We start from the raw sequence: 24,346 nt of genomic DNA, 5'->3' as shown, positions 1-24,346 counted from the left end.
TAATTAATTACTTATAATCAGTTAAATTTAGAGTAAAAGTTTCCCCTATGTTTGATAATGTTTTTAATTTAATTAAATATTTTCTCCGTGCATAAGCAAAGATGGTTTGATTAATGAAATGCTAGAATTTTCTGTTACAGGTCTAACATGTCTGTTAGCTAATTTGACTCAATCTATACTATTTTATAACAATCTAATGGTGTCTGTCTGTATGTGAGTTACAAATAGGTGCAAAAACTACTAAACCAAATGGGCTTAAATTTTACAAAAATATAGCTACCATACCAAAGACCATTATAGGACTATTCACACTTCGATACTGACCGTGGACTTTGCCCCTTTGGCTTTAAAAGTTCTGGGATGAGGATTTTAAAATTAAATATTGATTGGTCTCCATGGCTGCAATGAGAATAACACACATTGTTTACATTTGCGATGACATTTCAATGTAAACAAGAAGAAGTGCCAAATTGCATATTTCACAATTTAATACAGCTGATCCAATGAAATTAAATATAATATTTCACACTATGTGGGTGGTTTATTTAATCAAAAGATTTATCAAAGATCATTTATTCTAAAACTTTGGCAATTATAATAGAAATAAAAAAATACTTTAAAAGCGTTGCTGTATCAACTCACGCCCTGCTTTCGATGTTTTACTGTAAGTGTCTAAAGTGTTATGAAAATAATGTTATTGATATATTTTCATGGAAACAGTATGAAAATTACAATGTATTCTCACCAGATGTTTTGTATGGATTTAGAGGCTACTTTAAATAAATTTGAACTGCTTAATATGTGTTAGATTAACTTAGCTTGCACATCACATTGTTATTTTTATATGTGTATTTAGGTAAATTTAGTTATTGTGTTTTGCTAAACCTATGCTAAAATTAAACTAAAGAATATCATCAATAACTAAATTGTACTGATTTTTGTGTTCTAAAATCTGTTGTATATGTGTAACTATATTTAATTATCAAATAGTAATACAAAATACTCTTATTTTATCTTAACATAGCTTTCAGTTCACATTTACTTTATTTAATACATTTATTATTTGTTTTTGCCACACCACTGTTTAAATTAAACCAATGAAACTAAGCAGTACACAGTGTTCTGTTGTTTCTAAAATCAATGAAATATCTGTTACCATGTTTACTTAATGGCAAGTGTGAAAATTTAAAGGCAATGGACGATGGAACTTATTAAAAGAACTGGTTTGTATATAAAGTTGTTTGTTGATATTTTTGTAGAGTAGAATCAGAGATGCAATGAAACATATACTGTATTAGCTATAACATTTTTTAGTCCTTGATGCGTTGATAATCATTTTAGTTTTGTCTGCTGTCTTTAGTACTAAATTATTTGTTTGATTTTTTAAAATTTAGATATAGTTTCTTTCATATTTTAAAAGACTGTCCATGACGGAAGGTGGAGAGCGGGTTCCAAGTCTATGGAGAGGATAGTCGAGTCCCTTTTCCCGGCCTACGCGTTGCGCCCACTGCGGGATTATGGAAGGGTGGACGACGTCCCACTTTTCAGCCCTGAAGAGCTGGTGGCGGCCGTCATATCCCTGAAGAACAACAAGGCTCCTGGTCCCGATGGGGTGCCCGGTGAAGTCCTCAAGAAGGTTTTGACTACAACCCCTTGATCCTTTTGAGCATGTATAACGCCTGCCTGGTTGAAGGGGTTTTCCCCTTGTGCTGGAAGACAGCTAGGCTTGTGCTTGTTGGGAAGGGCAAGGGAGACCCAGATCTGCCATCCTCTTACAGACCTCTGTGTATGTTGGATACGGCTGGCAAAGTCCTCGAGAAATTGATCCGTTCCCGGCTAAATTCAGCCGTTGTCGCTGCGGGGGACCTCTCCCCTCGTCAGTATGGATTCAGGATGGGGCGATCAACGATTGATGCGATTGAGGAGGTGAAGCAAGCCGTGATGAGAGCTGAGGATTTTACCCACTACTCTCGCAGGGTTGTGCTGCTCGTAACGCTCGATGTGCGAAATGCATTTAATTCGGCGAGGTGGTGCGATATGCTGGATGCTCTGGAGAACACCTTCCACGTGCCGGCATACCTCATGCGCATCATAGAAGATTATCTCCGGTTTCGCCTCCTAACGTATGACACTGCGGAGGACCCGCGGACGATGAGTGTCACTTCTGGTGCTGCCCAAGGTTCCATACTCGGCCCAGACCTCTGGAACGTCGCTTATGACAGCCTTCTGAGGTCTGAAATGCCTGAGGAAACAGTCTTGGTTGGGTACGCAGACGACGTTGCAGCTTTGATAGCTGCACGTAGCGTTGAGCTGGCTCAGCTAAAGCTAAACCGAGTTATGCGTACCATAAACGCATGGATGGCAGACCACGGTCTCTCGCTTGCTCTGAGCAAAACCGAGATCGGGATTTTGACAAAAAAACGGATTGACACCATCGTGCCGTTGAGGGTGGGAGCCGTCGAGGTTCAAACTGTTCGTTCTGCCAAGTATCTTGGGGTCATGGTAGACAGCAAGCTTAGCTGGCGGGATCAGATCTTCCGTACAGCGGACAAGGCCGCTAGGGTGGTTTCTTCTCTTAGCCGGTTGATGGCCAATGTCGGAGGGCCTCGGTCCAGTCGTAGAAGGCTGTTAATGTCTTCGGTCCAGTCCGTACTCTTGTACGGTGCGGAGGTGTGGGCAGACGCACTAAATAAGGAGGCATACAGGATGCGGCTCGCCCGAGTGCAGCGTCAGGCAGCACTGAGGGTAGCACCTGCCTACCGAACAGTGTCCGAGCCCGCCATCCTGGTGATTTTTCCACTGCCAGCGCTGGGAAAGGCCCCGCCTGGAGGCTCAACAATTAATAGGACTGCTGTCGGTGGACACGGTCATACCGATTATGACGGAGGGTGACGACAATTGGACCTGTGTGTCACATTATATCCAGGGTATTCTCCGTGCCAAGAAGATCGACCTTGACCGGGATGCGGTTGTAGGTCATTAAGAATCGAAATGGCAGAAACGGTGCGAGCCCTGAGGGCTTAGGTCACATGTTGGCCTGACTTGAAGTAATGTTACAAACAATTCCAGGTCTGTGTCCAACAGAGTAGAGGGGGTTTTTTAGTGAGTAGTCTGACAATTTTCAGGAGTCTCACACTACAGGCTGGCTACCTGTGTGCGTAAAAGCATTTTCCCTCCTCTCCCTAAAAAAAAAAAAAAAATTTAAAGACTATTGATAAGGTACAACAATATTTCTTAAGTTTATAGCAGCTGACTCAGTTTTGCTAATGATTTATTGTGAGTGAAGAAACTGAAGATGGAAGGATTTGTGATTTAATATGAAAATGAGTGAAATTAAAAAAAAAATTCATTTAAATTTAATAATTTAGTATTTTTGCAACTTCAAAGTTGAAATTTAACATGTCAAAAATAAAGAAAGAAGATATGTAATTAAGGGAAATGATGGTAAATCATGTATGTGAAAGTTTTATTCGATGATTTGGTCAGTTGTTCTCATATCAGCCTACATGAGATTTAAAATTAATCAAAACCAAAATGGTGGTATCCACTACTAACAAGACTTAAAAGTCATAACTTTAACGTTTCTATTAAGGCCATAAAAGTTTAATTTTGTTTCTAAAAGCGTTGGTGGATGTGTGACTATTATATGCAACAGATGTAAAGATTAAAATGTTTCTATTTGGTGACCTCTTCCTGTTGCAAAGCACGGGTACAACAGCTAGTTAATAATAAAATAAACGTTTAGCTAAACATTTCAACATTACATTTTCTACATAATGTTGTATATTGAAACCAATGAAGTTTGTAAAATGCATTACCTGCTCCCCAGGTCGGTGGATCTTCGGCCGCGTGTTGTGCCATATGGTGGCGTACGCTCAAGGCACCAGCGTCTACATCTCCACTCTGACGCTCACCTCCATCGCCATCGACCGCTTCTTCGTCATCATCTACCCGTTCCAGCCACGCATGAAGCTCTCTACCTGTCTCTGCATCATCGTCATCATCTGGGTGTTCAGTCTTCTTGTCACTTTGCCCTATGGCATCTACATGAACCACCGCAGCCTAGAGGGCAGGTACTACTGTGAAGAAGACTGGCCATCCGAGAAGTTTAGACAGGTTTGTACCTCGAAAATGCGTTTAAATTGTTTATAGAGATATTTTGTAGCCTAAGGTAAGAAAACCATAAATAATGTTTCATTTTTTATTATGAACTAAATATGGTTTACGTTTTAGCCACAGTGTTACACTGACTGTGTTGACGCTTTCCTTGATTTACTCTTCCAATATAAATGTATCGACCCTTGCAAAAAATATTGCCTTTTAAACCTTGTAACCACATTTTCCCCATCCTGTAGACTACTATACATGTTTAATTTTACTTTCACTGCTAATTTCAAACCTCACTATAATATTTACATGTTTGCTTTGACATTGTTTGACTACTATCATATATACATGTCTAGCATTAAGACCAGTGCTTTCTGTGATTTTGGATTTGAAATTGGTTAAGTAGGCCTAAGACAATAGCTCTTACAGCAAATAAGGGACACTTGTTCTAGATCTGTAAGGATATGGGTTCTCCCTAGACTCAAATAAAGCGTGCAAACATTAATATTCCCGAGAGGTTATTCCTTTCATACAACGATCCAACTGTTTTATATACATTTAGATTTCATCAAGCGAATAGTAACATTTCCGAAACTTGATGTACGGATTAATAGATTTAAAATATCAGTTTTCTCATTTTATTAAAAATTAAGCTTTTTTTGTGCATCGCATAAACTAAAGATTTTCAAAAGTAATTGCTTTTGACTAACTATAGTCCATCACAAACCTCCTGTTTGTGAGAAGAAATTAATTAATAAAATAAATTAGTTTATGAATTTAAAAAAATGTTTACCTTTTCTTTTTTTTGTTCAAGATTAACACTTACTTATCGAACAATATAATGCTTTTGTTATTATATTTTTCAATATTTAAAGCACTGCTTATAATGCTTATTTTATCTCAGTTGTTGGATAAACACTACAGTAAGTCTTTACATGTTTTTTTATTATTTTTTTTTTACTTCATTTCATATGCTCGTGTAATGAATTTATAGCCCAACGACGTGATCAGCTGTTACGATCGACTTTGCTTTAGTGGTATTTTTTCGTACAACAGTTATACATTTAATGATATCTCTTACTCGAACCCTACTTAGATTTTAACCGAGTGTATTTTTCAGCACACATTATTAAGCATTAATACCTATAATCTGTCCAAAGAAATTTCAATGGACATTAGCTAAATTATTTATGTATGCAATAACAGTTGCTGGTTACTCAATGCCTATAGATTCTCAAAGTCTTTTGACAATTTTTAATCAAACTACTTGTTTTTTTTTTAGTATTTCTCTGTTCGTCATCATAAAAGTATTTATTAAAGAAATCTCTTACTTTCTGTATTATTAATGAGTTATATACGGACGATTGACTTTGGTTTAGCCGTTTGTGTCAGTATGCCTTTATGTACTTTATTTTTTGTCAATATTGAAGCATGTGCTTCATAAATGTTTTTAAAATATCACATAAATCACTTCAAAATTGTTCTTTAATGTATAAATAATCGAAGCAAGCGCTTTAACAGAGTACCAACTATGACCATAGATTGAATGAGTAAACACTACTCCTTTAATCTGTGCTATGACAAACCAAGCCATTTAGAAGCCACCCAAGGGGCCAGGCACTTCGCCTCTAGTTGTATCCATTATGTCGAACAGTAATAGCCATTACACCCAGAATCTCACCTGGAAAATCGCTTTTGTCTCAGTAACTGAACTGAAAATGACAACCTCTATTGTCTTTAATGGCGATAGTACGTAATTCCACCTCGACTTAAAAGCTCTTAGCTACTGGCATTGATTTTAGAGGCATCTTTTTGGTTGGAGAAACGAATACTATCATTAAATCTTTATCAAAGATTTTCCTGTTATACAAGGATACATACATATTAGGACGAAAATGGTATGGATCATAAACCTAAACAAAGGACTTAACTGACCCAAATCCTGTACTTATTACATTAAAACTGGTTTGAGTTGTTCCCCATTAGAAATGTTAAATAATGTTTTTTTTCGAGCCAGTGATATAATTTATTTATGATTACGATCGTGTGAGGATATATGTGTATTGTAAACATTGTAAAGCTTGATGAAATCAAAGTATTACTGATACGTTCACTAAATTCAAGGACTTCACACTATTAGAGATTAAAATAGTCTATGTGGTCCTGCGTATTCAACAAGTAATTGACGTTCTGGGTTTTTCCATCACTGAATGTGAAAAACACTCGTTTAAATACATAAATTAAGTCAGTTGTAAAAACATGATGTACATGTTTGAACATTTTAAGAACTAAATTCAAGAAGGTCGAGTTGTTTACAAAATAGATTTTGAATTATGATGCTCACGAGTGTGACAGCTGTGCTTATAAAATGTTTTTTATTAAGGAAACTACATCTTAAACATTTAATTTTGTTTCTGGAAAAAGTGAACAATGTAAAATTTCTTGGCGTGTTAAGTGCTTCTAATTCAAATCAATGTACTTTAATTTTGTCGTTCGTTTTCTCAAGGCTGAGTGTGTATAAAAGAAATATACTAAATAATACATTACTTTTGATTTAAATTGGACTTTGAAAACTTATGTACGAGTATATTACAGAAACTGTTAATTTAGCGTAAAATGTGTTATGTGTTTACGTAAAACAACTATATGGTTTTATAGAACGCTTGATTACTTACCTTCAATTTCACACGTGCATCAACAACATTTGTGAACAACTTGATTTAATCCACTCGAGGAATGCACAAGGTTTACCAATGTTTACTTCCTGGAAGTATATCACATGAGCGTAGGATGTAGCGGTGGTGAATGGTGGTGGTGATGGAAGTTTGCCAAGATGGTTTGTTTGCACGACGAATTAACGACGGAGGAGTTGATTGCTGATCAAACACGGAGGCGGAACCTCGTTACCGGAGAGTCGTCAATCTGCTGCCATTACGTCATCTGTCGTCATTTAGACCAGTAGGTCACTCCCGCGTTGGCATGTGATCAACAGTTACTACAGTAATGCATTCAAATATACTTATGTTTAAGAGCAGTGTGTCTGTTATCGTGATTTAAATTTATTCAATTTTTGTTGTTGTACACACTTGTGTACATAAATCCGATGGAAACTCTATATTAGAGTGTAATCCATTCGTCTTGGCTTCGTTGTTTATTTTTTAATATTATCCTAAAAAAAACTACAATATTACGGCAATCGAATACAGAAATTGTGTATAAATATCGTGTAGAGTTAGTGTACGATAAAAATAGACCGCTATAATGCAGATCAAACAAGGAGGCCCTCCCTCGTTACCAAGGATGCGATAGCAGGCGGCCTTTACATCACTTGTCGTAATGTTTATTATTACGGCAGTCCAAAGTTGGGTAACAATTACTAATACACTTTTCAGCCCTACGGATAGGAGGTAGCTATTTTGGATGACAGCTGATATAAACTAAAATAACGAATTGTTTCCTAACCACAAGTTTGGGGCAAGCGAAAACGATCAGCTGGGGTTTCCTGGCTCTAAGCTTATTTTATCTTGCTCTCAATCAGTTGTTAATTTGCCTTACTGGTATTTCATTAGAAAATATGTCCACAATTAATAGAAATCTGCTGATTGTACTGTTTGCAATGTAAACGGACAAACTTTCCGCAATGTAAATATTTGCATTGTAATAAGAAGTATCATAGCTCTTACCAAACGGTATTTTACAACATTATCTTGAATTTCAGGTCCTCAACTTTCTCTTCGTATGTGAAGCTCACTCTAAAATACTACGATTCACTTCGCACGTGAAATTTGCTGTCCAATTATTTGTAGTAGTAGTAGCAAGGTAGTAAATGTTCATCTTTGCCTCGGACATGAAGCCAGAATGTTACTATCGGCTCTTGTATTCAAATGTTCTTGACTAACTTTGATCAATCCTCTAAACTGCCTTTTGTTACTGGAAAATTATCACATCATAAGCAAAAGCCATACAGGGTAATTTAGAGTAGTTTGCATTACATAATCTGCATTTTCATCAGAAATAACTAGAGTACTATTTCGAAATAACTAATACGGAATTTGCTAGCCAACAGCCAACCTAGTCATAAATCTGATTGAATTAGTTTATCCATTATCATCATTTATATATTTTTGCTGCCTTAATTTGTTTATAATAAAAATTGGTTATAAAATAGAGAATTTTAATCTGAGGTCGTTATGCCCGGTAAATATTGTACTTATTATCTAGGAACTATTGGTATTTGAATTAGAACGGAAGGTGATACAAAAGCTCGCATTAAAACGTAACATAACATTATTAACATCAACTGGCATTTGTATAGGTAAGCCTTTCCAGTAAAATTATTTGCTAATACTTAATTATAAAGATGAAAATATGAGGCCTACTAGAAATAAAACAATATAAAATTACAATTGGAGTTGTATAGAATATTTGCTATTATGTTTCTTCTCCAATCACTGTAAGACTATTTATCTATTTAGTAACTAATAAAACAAAGTATCGTAGTAGAAAATAAGACATATTGATCGTGCTTAAATAATCATAATATATTACTATTTAATTGGTACACATGTAAAATTCCCCAGTAAACATACAACAAATACTCTTTTAATTGTTTTCCACACAATCAAAGTGTTTTCAAGTGCATTAATAAATATTTTTTTAAATCTATTTAAGTCCCAAGTTTAAATAAATAAAACTATCTTTACGTCATGATGTCCAATGCTATTTGCATGATGTATTCAGTGGTCATATTTTGATGGAATAAAGATTATTATTATTTTATGAGTATATATCATTTATAATTTGTATTATTAATATGTTGCATGATTAATAATATTGTCAATTTGCATTAACTCTAAACAGTTTTTATATATTTAATCAACAATAAATTAAAATCAATATACTCAAAAATATACGTTTCAAACAAAACTCAATATATAACATGAACGCTAACATGAAGACTGTTGCTTTTAAATGAACGAAGGGGCTAATAAACCAAAACTTGTTGGAATATAATCACTAAAATTTGGTAAAAAAAAGGTGTAGTCCAATTATGTTATTTGTAAAATATTTGTTTCAGGCGTATGGTGGGATGACAGCAACGTTGCAATTTATTCTTCCATTCTTCATCATCGCGTTTTGTTACGTACGAGTCTCTCTCAAACTGAACGACAGAGCGCGCTGCAAGCCAGGGTCCAAGAACACCCGCAAAGAGGAGGCTGACCGTGAGAGGAAACGAAGAACCAACCGGATGCTGATCGCAATGGTCACTATATTCGGAGTCTCGTGGTTGCCATTGAACCTCATCAACCTACTGAATGACATCTACATCCCCACGGGAACGTGGAAGTACTACTACTTATCCTTTTTCATGGTGCACGCCCTTGCCATGTCATCGACTTGCTACAACCCATTCCTGTACGCTTGGCTCAATGACAACTTCAGGAAAGAATTCAAACAGGTGATTATCTAGAAAATAATTTTGAGCATGCATGTACATACAACCATTCACAGTATTAATTGGTACCAAACAAAAGACTTTATTTCCAACAATTATCAAAATAAAAGCCATGCAATCCTTGTTGTTTTATAGCTGAAAGAGCTGATAGTGACGCTAAAATGTAAGACTTTGGTTGCGCAGGTGTTGCCGTGTTTCGACGCTGGTAGATCAGGTGGTCCAGGCAGCCAAGGTAGTGCGGGTCGTGTGGGAGGCTGGAGGTCTGAGAGGACCTGCAATGGTAACGAAACTTGCCAGGAGACACTCCTGCCTACCTCTGTAGTCATCCCTAACAAACAAGGGGACTCTCCTCCGGGCCCACCACCAGCCAATCATCAGCCCAACCACTCAAAAACAAAGGTATGTAGTGCTCCCCAATAGTTTTTTTTTTTCAAAATATTATCATGATCAAAACTACAGTGGCACCTTTATAACAAGACCCTCGGTAACAAGTCACCCTCTTTAACAATTGTCATTTTCTAATCACCTTGAATTTTATTAGCGAATTTCCCATATAGGGAATAAGCTATTACCGTAGTACTCATGGTAAGACCTGGACCCGGGACCGATTTTTTTTTCATTTTGAGGTCCCTAGAGGCCAAAAATACCATCCGTTCAAATTCATATATATATATATATATATTTACATATATATGTGTCCGTTAGCGCGATAACTCGAGCAAAAATGATCCGATTTTGATGAAATTTGGTACAAACGTGTAAACCTACATTCGGACGAGTTCGCGAACCAGCGTGATCGGACCATGGGAACGGGGGTTTATGGGGGGTTTTATGGGGTAAAAAAGGGTTTTCCCATTTTTGACCCAAAAAACATCAAATTTTGCAATTTATTTCTAAACTATTTTGTAGAACTTAAAAAAAACAAATAATTTAATATATTGAAGAGTTATAATGCGCCTAATGGTTACGGAGAAAATTACAAAAAATTGTAAATTTAAAACACCCATGTTATTCTTATGGAGAATAAGTTAACTGTTGTAGTTTGCTTGTTTATTAATAAGTCGACCTTGATAACAAGTCTTTTTATGAGAGTCTTGTTATCGAGGTTCTACCATTTATTCTATAGAACCACTCTTATAACTATATGCAATTTTTCATGGGAATACCAGGAGCACAAAGTGTTTTACTTTTGAGTATCCTCAGACGCCATGAGAACCATTTAAAATTATCTCCATCTATTAAAATTGCAGCAAAGTTAATACCGTAAATAGTTAATTGTACAGTGATTGCAGTTGTATTAATTAATTGTGATTATTTCAATCTAATTATATTTATATTAGTACAATGAAATAGAAACTATGATGTTACAAGAAGATTATTTTCGTAGAGTATAAGACATACACAATTGGCTAGGTTTAGATGTAAAATGAAATCCCCTAGTATTGTGTGAATGGCAAACGGAGGGTTCAAACTGCTTTATCGGATAAATCTTTACTGCTTTCAAAGGCGGGAGAGAGGAAAAGGATAGTAAGCCCTACTACCACGTAGCACTTGTGTTCGTGTAAACCCTTCCCAATAATATCAGTAAAAAGAATTCTTTAAATTTCTTTATCAGTAGCATAACCTTTAAGGGAAATCCCATAAAAGTGTGTATTTTTTTAATTATAACAAAAATAACTTGTATAACTTGTATTTCATAACAACGTATGCCTATAGGAGAACAGCCGCGGGTGGTTGACTAAAAGCCACGACAGTGTGGAGGTGGTGCTGGTCGCCTACACCGCGGGGGAGGACGTGGTGCATATCACGGACCCTTCAGACAAACCAAGGGACAAGGAGAGGGCTCACCTTACTGCAGAGATCGTCTAGCATAAGACTGGTAGGTTTCTTATGGCAAAGGGAGGCAAGGTGGTGGTAAATAGAGGAGTTTTTATTTCAAGCGAGTGTAGGGAATATGTTTGTACCAAAGGTAGAACAAATTCAACAGAGTTTTATGAGACTCATAAGTTGATTAGACTACTCACTCAAACACCCCTCTACTCTATTAGACAAAAGCCTGGTATTTTTTGACACAATCCTTCAGGTAAGGTCAACATGTCACCTCTCTAACTCAGTTGGGAGGTCTTAGGGATCGCACCTTTAGTATATTATGACATATACAGCATCCCGGTCAAGGTCGAGCTCCTTGGCGTGAAGAATACCCTGGACAGAGCTGAAAGAGGAGGAAGGAAGTAAAATAGCTAAAACATATATTTATAAATGTTTTAGATGTTTAAGGCTTAAAATTTGTGTCCTGAGGTCTACATTAATAGTTTGTTTATTTGCTTGTCATCTGGTTTGATATATTATTGTTTCATGTTTACTTTAATTTTTGGATTTTGTTATTAAATACAATGAAAGAAGTGGCTCTAACAAAATGGGTTTTAATTTAATATATTTAAGGGCACAACATGGTGGCAGCGGTAAAGACCCAATAAATTGAGTAACAGGGTGTCTAATATATATGCTGCATTACAATGTCAGACTCAGAAAACTCAGATATAACAGTAAGAAGACAAACATCTAAAATGACACAACATTCAGCAACATTGGGCTTCATTGATAAATACTCCTTTAAACCAGAAGATTGGGGCCCATGGTTAAAAAAGTTCAATAGGTACAGAAATGCTACCAATTTAGATCAAATAGATGGAGAAAAGCAAGTAAATTTCCTTATAATATCCATGGGTGATAATGCAGAAAATGTATTAATAGCAGCAGGAGTAACAGAAGAAGATGAAAAGACTTATGTTAAAGTGGTGGAAAAACTTAATAAGTATTTTACACCAAGGGTGAATTTGACCTATGAGAGAGCGAAATTCAATCAACGAGTACAAAAGCAAAATGAACCGATATCCGATTTTATAACAGATGTACATCAATTAGCTTCTTCATGTGATTACAAAGACATGAAAGACAGCCTTATTAGGGATAAACTCATTGTTGGAATAACAGATTCAAAGTTATCTAAGGAACTTCAACTGATGGCTGACCTAACCTTGCATGAAACAATAAATAGATTGAAACAAAGTGAAATTATAAAGAACCAACAAATTACTGTTAACAGATCAAGAGAACAAGATTTTGCAGAAATAGACCAAGTGAAAAAACATCCGAACTTGAAACAAAACATAAGACAATATACTTCTAATTGTTTTTACTGTGGAGGACAGAGGCATCCTAAGGAGGAATGTCCTGCTCAGAATATTGAATGCTACTACTGTGGATTGCAAGGACACTTCAGCCGATGTTGTAAAAAGAGACAGAATAATAAATACAGAAATCAGAACAATAAATACAGAAACCCAACCCTGAATCAAATTCAGGAAAATACCGAGAACAGATTGGAACAGGATAATAGAAGCGAGGACGGGTATTACATTAACAGAGCTGAAGTTAAGAAAATAAGAGCGACAACAAGGAACTACAATAAACAGAATGAATTTGAAATTGATGTAAAACTTGATGGGAAATTGGAACATTTCAAGATTGACAGTGGAGCTGACGTGACGATTGTGCCTCCAAGAATGGCTAGAAACAAATTATTGACTAAATCAAACATTGTTTTAAAAACACCTGGGGGGAAGTATTTAACAGTTTTAGGTAAATTTGAAGGTGTAATTCAGTATAAGAATAAAACAACTCGTCAAACAATATATGTGATCAATGGTCAAGAGGAAGCATTGATTGGGAAACCATGCATCTCAGCCCTAGGGTTCTTAAGGGTCATCAGAGGAGTTAAAAATGACATTCAGTCAAGTGAATATTGTAGCAACCAGAATATCAACACAGACCTACAGAAGATCAAGAATAAATATCCAAGTTTATTTAATGGGATTGGTAAGATGAAGAAAGGAGCTCAACTTAAACTGAAACAAAATGCGGTACCGATGGAGTTAAAAACTCCTAGAAACATACCTATTCCATTAAGAGAAAAAGTGAAAAATGAACTTAAAAGAATGGTTGAAGCGGGAATCATTGAAGAAGTTTGCGGACCTACGGAGTGGTGTCATCCAATGGTGGTAAGACCTAAACCTAATGGCAGTGTAAGAATATGCATTGATCCTTCAGCTTTAAACAACCATTTACAGAGAGAAAATAACGTTTTTAATACTGTTGAGGACTTACTTGGATGTCTAGGGAATTCCAAATGGTATTCAAAATTAGATGCTAATTCGGGGTTTTGGCAAATACCGCTAGATGAGGGTTCCTCAAAATTGACAACATTTATAACACCATTTGGTAGATTTTGTTTTAAAAGACTTCCCTTCGGAATTTCAACAGCCCCGGAAATATTTTGTAACAGGATGAAAAGTATTATTGGAGACATCCCAGGAATTTTGTGTTATATGGATGATATTTTAATTACCGGGGAAAGTAAACCCGAGCATGACAGCAGACTAGACCGAGTGTTACAAGAATTGGAAAAAGAAGGAGTTACCTTAAATGACAAGTGTGAAATAGGAAAAACAAAGATTTCATTCTTAGGTCACATTATTTCTTCTGGTATGATTCAAGCAGATCCCAAACACTTACAAGCAATAATCGATTTCCTCACACCCAGTGATGTGGGAAGTGTTAGGAGATTTCTAGGGATGTTGAATCATGTCGGAAAATTCATAGAAAACCTTGCTGATATCGTTCAACCACTGAGGGAACTACTAAAAAAAGATAGGGCTTTTGTTTGGGGTCCTAGTCAAGAACAATCATTTAAAACAGCCTTAAAGAGTTTACAAACAACTCCTGCCTTAATACCATTCAATTTGAAAAGGAGAACTATAATTTCGGCCGATTCATCAGCTTATGGTTTGGGTGCAACACTTTTGCAAGAACATCAAGGACATTTAAAACCTGTGGCCTACGCATCAAAGAGCTTAACACCGACTCAACAGAAATATGCACAAATTGAAAAGGAGGCTTATGCAATAGTATGGGCATGTGAACGTTTCAAAAATTTTATAACAGGATTGAAGTTTCAAATTCAAACTGATCATAAACCTCTGATTCCTCTTTTAAGTAGTAAGGGTTTGGATGAACTGCCGCTAAGAGTTCAGAGATTTAAAATGAGATTAATGAGATATTCGTACGACATATTGTGGGTACCAGGAAAACAATTAACAACTGCCGACACCTTATCAAGAGCGCCAATCAACAAAACTGAAGAGGAAGATATTGAGAAACTTGCAGAAGAAGCAGAAGCATGTGTAAGAACAGTAGTTCAATCAATCCCAGTATCATCTAATAAATTAGATGTAATAAAAAAAAATCAAAGAGAAGAATTACAGGAATTGTTAGATATTACTATTCAAGGATGGCCTAAAAATAAGAACCTATTAAATGAAAGATTAAAAGAATACTGGGATCATCAAGCAGAATTGTCGATCAATGAAGATATACTTATGAGAAATAATCAAATAGTGATTCCTCCATCTTTGAGAAAAGAAATGTTAGATAATATTCATCAAGGTCATCAAGGTATTAAAAGATGTAAAGAAAGGGCTAAAATGTCAGTATGGTGGCCCAAAATTAATCATCACATCGAACAAAAAGTAACCTATTGCCCGCAATGCATTGCTGACAGAGTGCCTCCTCGCCATCCTATGATTCCTACAGAGGTTCCTGAAAGACCCTGGCAGAAAATCGGAGTAGATTTTTGTGAATTCAACAATGATAAATACATAATTCTCATGGATTATTATTCCAAATACATCGATGTATATAAGGTATCTAGTTGTTCAACGGCAATATTGATTAAATCAATGAAGACATCGTTTGAAAAGCATGGCATCCCCGAGTCAATTAGATCAGACTCAGGTGTGCAATTTCTATCAGAAGAATGGGAACTATTCAAATCAGAATACGACTTCACAGTGGAAACTAGTTCACCGTACCATCATCAGTGCAATGGTCAAGCTGAAAGTGGTGTGAAAATCTTCAAAAACATATTAAAGAAGTGTAAGGATAGACATCTGGGCTTATTGGCATACAATACGACGCCAAAGGAATGTGGTTATAGCCCATCACAACTATTAATGGGACGGATTTTAAGAACAAATCTACCAGTGAATAAAGCAACTCTACTTCCAGCCACTCCAAATCACAATAGATATAGACTTAGACAAATGGAAGAAAAGAGGAAACAGGAACAACAGTTCAATAAAAGACATAGAGTGACCCAGGTCAAGGATTACCCAGAAAACGCTAAAGTTTGGGTATCGGACCGAAGAGAAGAAGGGGTAATCAAGGAGAAGTTAGAGAACAGGAAATATAACGTTGAAACAAAAAAGGGAGGAAGATATATCAGGAATTCAAAATTCTTATTCCCTATGTTCTCCTCTGGAGAAAGAAAAAATCCTGATAAAGAAAACCCCCATACACAGACACTTCCTCCAAGACAGACACATACACCAAGATCCAACCTACATAATCATTCTTCAACCATACACAGACCTACCAGAATTGTTAAACCTGCCAAGAGGTTCATAGAAGAACTTTAAGAGGGAGATGTCCTGAGGTCTACATTAATAGTTTGTTTATTTGCTTGTCATCTGGTTTGATATATTATTGTTTCATGTTTACTTTAATTTTTGGATTTTGTTATTAAATACAATGAAAGAAGTGGCTCTAACAAAATGGGTTTTAATTTAATATATTTAAGGGCACAACAATTTGATTATATGCAACACACACAATAAATGTAGAATCTTTTACGCTAATTGATAACGTATAAACTAATTCTTGGGTGCATTCGTTAAACTAGCTTCTATAAAACAGCAGGAACCATACAAGCTAATATAATTAAACATACTTTTACAAATAATTGAAAAAATATAAACAATAAGGGAATTTAATAGTATTTGCATATTAATTGGTCGAAAAAGAGATATTTTTTACTCTTGCAATAATAAATGACAAAGCATGTGTATTTATTTTCTTTATTTTATAACCCCTTCACAAATTCATATTTTTAATAAGTTTTGTATATTATATTTTATATACTGTACTTTTTATCACATTATATTGGTTATCAAATGACTAATAATGATTAAAGGCAATGCTACGTAGTAATAGCATTATATATGCCACTATAAAGCTATTCCTCGAAGGTTTTCCTAGTTGCAATCAATTGGGGTATTCTTTTCTAACTTTATCCTTTTGTATCATATTTGTTATATTATAATTTCATATCTACAAATAATAGACCTTCAAAACCATGTTTGATACCTAACAATCGTTAGTGTTATGTTAACATGTCATCAGGTAATTATTATCTCTTTCAGGTGTGAAGAAGGTGAAGTTTTCTCCAGACATCCTCTGAACACTAAAAGACTGTAAGGTATCTACGCTCAAAGTTCATCCAAACGAGGACGAGGAAAATATACTACGTAATAAATTATACATATTTACTGTTAAGTGTTATCTGAGTGGAGTTGTAAATATAGGGTTAAGATTAGATAGCAAGTTGTTTAAAATCTATATGTAAGCACTGTAATCTTTGTTGATGGTCAAAACCTACAGTACTCATTTCCCTGTGATAAGCAAGTTTTTGGTTGTGTACTCCAAATACGTTCAGTGTAATATTATACATGTTAAACAAAAATGTAAAAAACAGCAGTTTTGTGTACGATTAACTGTTTTTGTATGTTGGCTAAATGAAGGAACTGTTCGCTTAATTCCGTGAAGACGTTGTATTGTTAGCTATGGAACTAAATTACGGTAGTTTTTGTCGGGTATGATATCGCAATATCGTAATGAGTAGAAACTTTTTAAAGAACTACGGGAACATCATCGGTCATAAATGAATCAAAGTAATAAAATACAACGTATATGATTTACAAATCAATACAAATAATTAGTCATTGTACCACTATGATACTTTTGGATATAAAGATGTAATATTTTTTTAGTCCGGCATAAATGAGTGCTAAGTAGAATAATCAAAAGTCAAACTAGACACAGAACGAACGGAAAGCCTTTATTTGCAGTGAAAGACAGTTAATTAGGGCGTAACGAGGTGAAACGTTTAAAGTTTGTATTTAAAGGGTAAATTTGTCTGCTAGAATTAGTAACTATAATCAAGAAAGTTTTATCGACGATAAATACAGGAACTAGATTAAATCTCTTCATATTTATAACTATGGCCTAAGTTGTATTATAGAGTTGTAAATACTAATTTGTTTGTAATGTTTACGTATATTTTACTATAGTTTTACTGTAAAGTATTGTAACTATTTAAAACAATGATCTCATTATTATAATTTTATAAATTTGTATTGTGTTAAGCAATGGTTCTATTGATCGTTTATTTCGTTGACTAATTTATGTGCTAACTAAGTCGCGTGAAACGGGTGGCTTAAGGCCTGAGCTCCTTCTTAAGCCCTCTTTTCACTGACTAAGTTTGTAAATAAATATATTTCTCCAAACACACGTCTTACCTTATAATTGTTCCCTCCCCTAACTTATCTTCTAACAACAATATGAAACTTGGATTGTTACTTACTACTAATAAAAGACACGGTAGTTAGAAAATATATCATAATTTTTTTTTTATTTCGTCATAGCCAGTTAAAGTGCCTAAATAACGTATATATATATTATTCAATCATATCAAACGCTCATAACTCTCTTTCTAGACCATGATTAAGTGTTTATAAAAAGTTGTATATACAATCTACTTTTGTTGTTGATTTGCAAATAATTTAAAGTAGCGGCCTATCCATACTTTCATGTAAGATAACGTGTTTTAAAATCTATCCTTTATTAGATTATATTAAAACAGAATAGGCAAACGGTTTCATTTTGAGAATGGTGAACAAGGTAGTCGAAATTTTCTGTAGACAATTATTAAAATTTTTACAACTAGGCCACATAGACTCGTAAGTAGATTAGGCTGTGTACTACGTAATAGTCAGTAGTAGGCTAACACTTTCTAATAAAAGGCAAAACAAATGCATTTGTCAAGCTAGGAAATCAATAAACCATAACCCGTCACTACTACTAAATAGCCACATAGTAAACTGTTCATATATAGTAATAGTAATACTGTAAATTATGTATTTGACAGTTTCGTATAGCTAAAGATTTGAATTACTACTTCCATAATAATTAGGTATTAATAATATTTTTAGATTTATTAACTCTTATTTTAAACCATAGCTAGTGTAAAACAAAAATAAATATTTGGCACACATGACACATAATAAATACATTTATTGCTAATAATTGAAATTGATGCAACAAAAGTCGCTCGCAACTCGAATGAAACACTTTTAGCTCTTTCACATCCTGGACAAATTGAAGTTTTTTTTTTCACCAAAGCAGTCAACGGTGTTTCCAATGTGAGGTCAATTTGCATTACACACTATTGTCACTTAATCAGTTTAAAAACAATTCTCGTAGTCGTAATTACTTTGTGGCATAAATTTAAATAAGCCGTTTATAAATCACATGTTTGCCAACAACCTTGTTTACTGTAAGCACACTCTACACATACTCTCAGTCTGTAGACATTGGCACGGTTTGTTGGCAGCAACTACACGGCCTCACAGGGTCGTCACTGCGGCGAGAGCAGGTATATTTTGGGATCTCACCTACACAGGTAAAGTGTGTGTAAAACTTCAAACAATGTTTACCAAACAGTTTTCTCATTTTTACTGAAAGTAACCTTCAACAGCTTATAAACTGATTTTGGAATCTCATAATTAAGCTATCAGAACAATATGATATTAGGTTTTTAAAAGTTAATGTAACAACCAATTAATCTTAGATTAAATAATACTGATAATAAGATAATGTATGATTCAAATTTCGGAAAGAATAATGACAAAGCAAAAATGGTGGTAATCATCAATTCTACAATCAATTCACCTTCATTTATACAAGGTATGGCAAAAGATGCATTCGTAAATTAGACAGAGTATTGACTTGCTATATTGTTTTAATGTAACTTGTACTTCGTATCGTTTCGATGATAAAAGCAATAAAGTGTTACCTTTAACCTACGACCGTTTTATAAAGTAGCCGTTTCAGTTCAGTTCTTACAATTGAAAAGTTTCACATAACAGTATTGTTTACTTTCATAACAGCATGGTTTTACTCATAACAACACGGGTAATGGACCAATGAGGTTCAAGGATTGGGATAGAAGAAGTATAATTGTATTGATTCAAACTTCAACGTATCAGCTTTTTAGGCCAATTTAATTGTTGAGTGATGCACATCAACAATTAAATTGTTTGGTACATGTTTCGTTGCATCATTGGCAGTGACAATGAGAGACTATAAATTAAAATATAACCTCTCATAAAAGATATTAGTGGAGAATTTTTGTAATTAAATAAATGTCATAGGTAAAGTAGTGTACGCAACTCGCGTAAATAGTGTTAACGACACTCGTAGAAGTACCTTGCCAAGGCTCGTACCTTAAATTTTGTACTCGGGTCGTTAACACTATCTTTACGAAATCGTTGCGTAAACTACTATAAAACCTGTCTAAATTATTCTGGATTTTTTTACATTTAAGTGATGTGTGTTAACTCATCTCGACAATTAAAACGTCTTCTAAAACTATTTAAAGAGGGAAAATAGTTTATAACTTATATATTAAGGGGCATATTTTGTTATACTTAACCTCCAAGATAGCACTTAACCTTTGTTGTACTTAACCTCATGTACTAGGTAAGCCTAGGTATTTACGACACCCAATGGCAGTTTGATTTAACTGTAAGGCCCAAAGTTGGTGAGGTTTGGTGTCGTTATTAAACATTTAAATGTGTCAAGTTTATTATTAACATGCCTGAGTTTGGAGGCGTGCCAACCCCTCGGCAGTGCCAAATTCTTCTTGGCTGCAATAGATAAATATTGATTTTCGTTGTTGTTTGTTTTTTTAACACTCTTTTCTATCAGGGAAACAAATTAGCTGAATATACCTTATTTATTTCAAACGTCTTTGTCAAGATTTCCAGCTTGGTTACTACTGTACTAAAGGAACACTCATATTTAGTAGATATTTCAATACATTAATGTTGACTCCTATCCTCTTAGTCCTATTATTAATAAACGCAAGTCAATTTTAGTGAAATAGACGGTGAAATAATCGTACGTTGCTCAATACACCAAACAAGATATATTTATCTAAAGTAGTGTATGAATAACAATGTGCCTTACTCTTGTAGCATATACAGGAGTAAAGAACCTACACCAATTAATTGCATTATAAATATGAACGTGAGAAGTATTTTTTGCAAAATCTGCCTACAAAAATTTTGTTTATTATACGAATAATGTTCTCTTTCTTATTTTTTACTGCAGAAATTATAGTTTTCGCTTGGTTTCAATGTGTTGGGTTTTAACTTTAAACTTTAAAAGCGTATAAAATGCCAAAACCGTACCTTGGATTAGGTAATTCTTGGCGTGATAAAAAAATGATGTATTTTTCGCAAATCTCTAATCCAAACAAAATACAGCTTGCAGCGGTAATCTAAGATTGTAGGCAGGTGTTTGTGTAGACACAAAAGAGAAATGAGGTTATCGGGACAGCCAGCTCAGACGTAATCATCTATGAAACTCAATGCTGCATGAATTCCAGTCCGTCGGACATATGAGGGGTATTTTAACTATAATGGTACTCGTTATAGCACTGTTTCTAATGTCCCTTATTTTAATTGCCGTATATTACCGTATTGGTACTTACCATGCCTTATTATAAAATACAATATATTTTTTTAATTACTTGATACTTGAAAAATTATAATACAAGTCGATACGTTTGTAAGACATTATTTCACATAGATAATGAAGAATAAATGTAAAAATATTGTAATAAACTTTTTATTTTGGATGGAAACTTAAATATTGGTGGTCTATATCAGTTTTAAAGCTATAAGCATAACTTATGATAAAATGCCATATAAAGATTTTTTACTGGGGTTTGGGCAGCCCTAAAACTATTGAAAATAATTGTAAATCACATCTAAGTGGTCTACAATCCAGGTCCCCATTTTTGTTTGTTGGGGAATTTTTAAAAGTGAAGTGTGTAAAATACCAATACTAAGTTTGCAGTTGAACAGCAAGACCTTTAAAAGTGGTTAGAAAACTGTTACGGGAGGTATTCATCAAATGAATAATTATAAGAAGAAAATGAAGAATAACACATTTTTCCAAATCGCTTCGTTAAGCAGATATTCACCTTTTTGTATTTTTTACATACACATATTTATCTTTATGACTGACTTTTTGTCATTTTGCCCCGAGAAATCACTACGTAAATTATGTCCCTACCTTTTGGAACACCTTTTTTGTATATTTGGGTGTGGATTTAATTTTAAATTGCCACATTCCTTGAATATTTCAGGTATAAGAACCCAGACCAACTATCTTGGTAAATGTCGAATATCTAAGAATTCTTAAACTGATTTAGTCCTCTACACGTGCAGTGGTCATAAAAAGTACGGGGAAGTAAATTTTCGGGGTTCAATATAGTAAATTTAAAATAGTTTCTTAGTTGTAATCCTAAGACGTAAACCATGCAAAATTTTATGTCTCAAGCACGATAGAAAAGATTTAGCAACCATAATCCGGGGGTCCCGCTATTTTTAAGGTGGGGGGCAGTAAAAATGTAAAATGCCACATTCCTATAATAGTTTTAGTATTAGGACCACCCAGACCAACAATCGTGCAAAATGTCGAATGTATAACACGTCTGAAAGTGATTAAGCTATTTACACGTGTATTTGCTATAAGGAAATGAGGGGGGTGCGAATATGATATTATGTTCCAGAATTTTTCCTTAGTTTTAAAACCAAGAGAAATTTTAAGTCCCTAGCAAGAATGCAAGGATAGTCCTTAACAAGGAGGGGGTTAAGATGCCTTTATCGGGGTATGATTTATATTGTGGGTGGGGGGTAGTTGTAAAAGTCACATAACTTAAAGAATAGAAGCATAATCAGTCTCTAGTCATTAATACGTTATAGCACTGTTTGTAAGGCCTCCAATTTTAATTGGATTTTATTATCGTAATATCACTTACCATACCTTATTGAAACATAAGATGTAACGTATTTAATTTGTTATTACCCTTATCTAGTATAATAATAGATCGATTTCGTAATGGTTGTAAGATATCAAATAGGTTATGAACAATTTATGTAAAAACAGTATACAATGATTTTTGTATTTTCATGAAAACATATTTATAACATTATAAACAGCCTATATCAGTTATTGAACTAACCGTAACTCATGATAAATAAATAATAACTCAGTATGTACTTTTACTTGTGAATGTATGGATATTTAATCATGTAGTTACGGTAGGCTATGCATCTTAGACAATAGGTAAAATTATAACTAGGCAACGACAGTACGGTAGATTTAAGAGCTTAAGAAGGTAAGTAATAAGCTAAATTAAAATAAAAAAAAGACAGTGGTAGGAAACTAAGACGTGTATAGCGTACTATCGTAAAGTATCATGTAACATAAACTCTATGAAACATTGACGTAATGTATTTTACCTACGACCGTTTTTTAAAGTAGTCGTTTCAGTACAGTTCTTAGAATTGAAAAGTATCTCATAACAGCATTGTTTACTTTCATAACAGCATAGTTTTACTCGTAACAACACGCGTAACGGACCAATGAGGTTCAAGGATTGGAGAGGAGAAGCAAAATTGTAATGATTCGAAATTCAACTAATCAGCTGTTCAGGCCAATTTAATTGTTGATTGGTGCAATTAGTATTTGATACAATGTTTCTTTGCATCACTGTCAGTGGCAATTAGAGGTTATAAACAAAAACATAACTCTCTTGGAAGTTATGAGTAGTGATTTTTTGTAATTAAAACAACGTCGTAGGTAAAGTAGTGTACGCAACTCGCGTAAATAGTCTATCTTTACGCAATCGTTGCTTAAACTACTATAAAAGTATACCAGTTAACATATGCTGTATTAATATACTAATTTTATAATACTAACATACTAATTATAAATTTATCAATCAATATAAAATTATAAATTTTATATCAATTGATTATTAATAGTTGATTATATTAATTGATGAATTAACGTTCATAAACATAATTTTAGAATTATGTTTATGGTCATCCCGATCAAAAAATTCTAACTTGTATACGTGGACTTGTAGCACTTACCTTTCATGTGTCAATTTTGTATTTCTTCTTACACTGACTTTTTAATTATTGGCCAACTATGGCATGAATTTAAGGAAAACCTAATTTTCAATATCAATATAATGCAAAATAAGATAATGATTTTTATAATACTAAAGCTACCAATATTTAAATTTAATTATACTTAATATATTTTGCTTTAATTGTCTTTAATTGTCTGTAGGCCGAGTGGCTATAGTGCTCGCCATCAAATCCGAAGGTCACTGGTTCGAATCCAAGCGAGGTCGTTTCTAGACCCAGATCTCATTTGTCATTGTGCTATGAATTAATGATGTTACCTAACAAAAATGTTGACGTTAGATTGTAACAAGAGTTTCGACAGTTCCCTTTCAAAACGTAAAAAATGCCACTGGCTTAAAAACGCAAAGAAAAAAACATTGTTTGCATTAAAGTAGTCTTATCTAATTTATGTCCTAAAAACATTGTTTCAAGTTTCAAGTTTTCAAACTTTTGCATTTTACTAGTTCATACTAAAAAACTGTGCATTGTACCTTATGTATATTTAACTCAGCTTGTTAAATTATGTTTAGCGAATTTCCTCCTGGGAAGTAGTGGTATG

At 34.3% G+C, this 24,346-nt stretch overlaps 1 protein-coding gene across 2 annotated transcripts in view; it reads left to right on the top strand.

The window, feature by feature from the left end:
• Positions 1-18,026, top strand: part of LOC129005061 (prolactin-releasing peptide receptor-like) — a 32,468-nt gene extending 14,442 nt beyond the window's left edge. Inside the window, exons 3-7 of one of the 2 annotated variants that reach the window (XM_054433855.1) lie at positions 3,830-4,116; positions 9,185-9,565; positions 9,746-9,961; positions 11,279-11,441; positions 16,882-18,026. In XM_054433855.1, coding sequence (XP_054289830.1) covers positions 3,830-4,116; positions 9,185-9,565; positions 9,746-9,961; positions 11,279-11,431 — 1,037 coding nt within the window. In that variant the 3' untranslated portion in view covers positions 11,432-11,441; positions 16,882-18,026. Of the gene's footprint in view, positions 1-3,829; positions 4,117-9,184; positions 9,566-9,730; positions 9,962-11,278; positions 11,442-16,881 lie in introns of both variants that reach the window. The other variant, XM_054433845.1, reaches the window with a different exon arrangement.
• The last annotated feature ends 6,320 nt before the right edge of the window (positions 18,027-24,346 follow it).

Source organism: Macrosteles quadrilineatus, unplaced genomic scaffold (genome assembly GCF_028750875.1).
Source record: "Macrosteles quadrilineatus isolate MER2022 unplaced genomic scaffold, UCM_ALF_1.0 Scaffold_1__1_contigs__length_201487025, whole genome shotgun sequence".
NCBI lineage: Eukaryota > Metazoa > Arthropoda > Insecta > Hemiptera > Cicadellidae > Macrosteles > Macrosteles quadrilineatus.
This window is presented reverse-complemented; position numbering and strand designations above follow the sequence as displayed.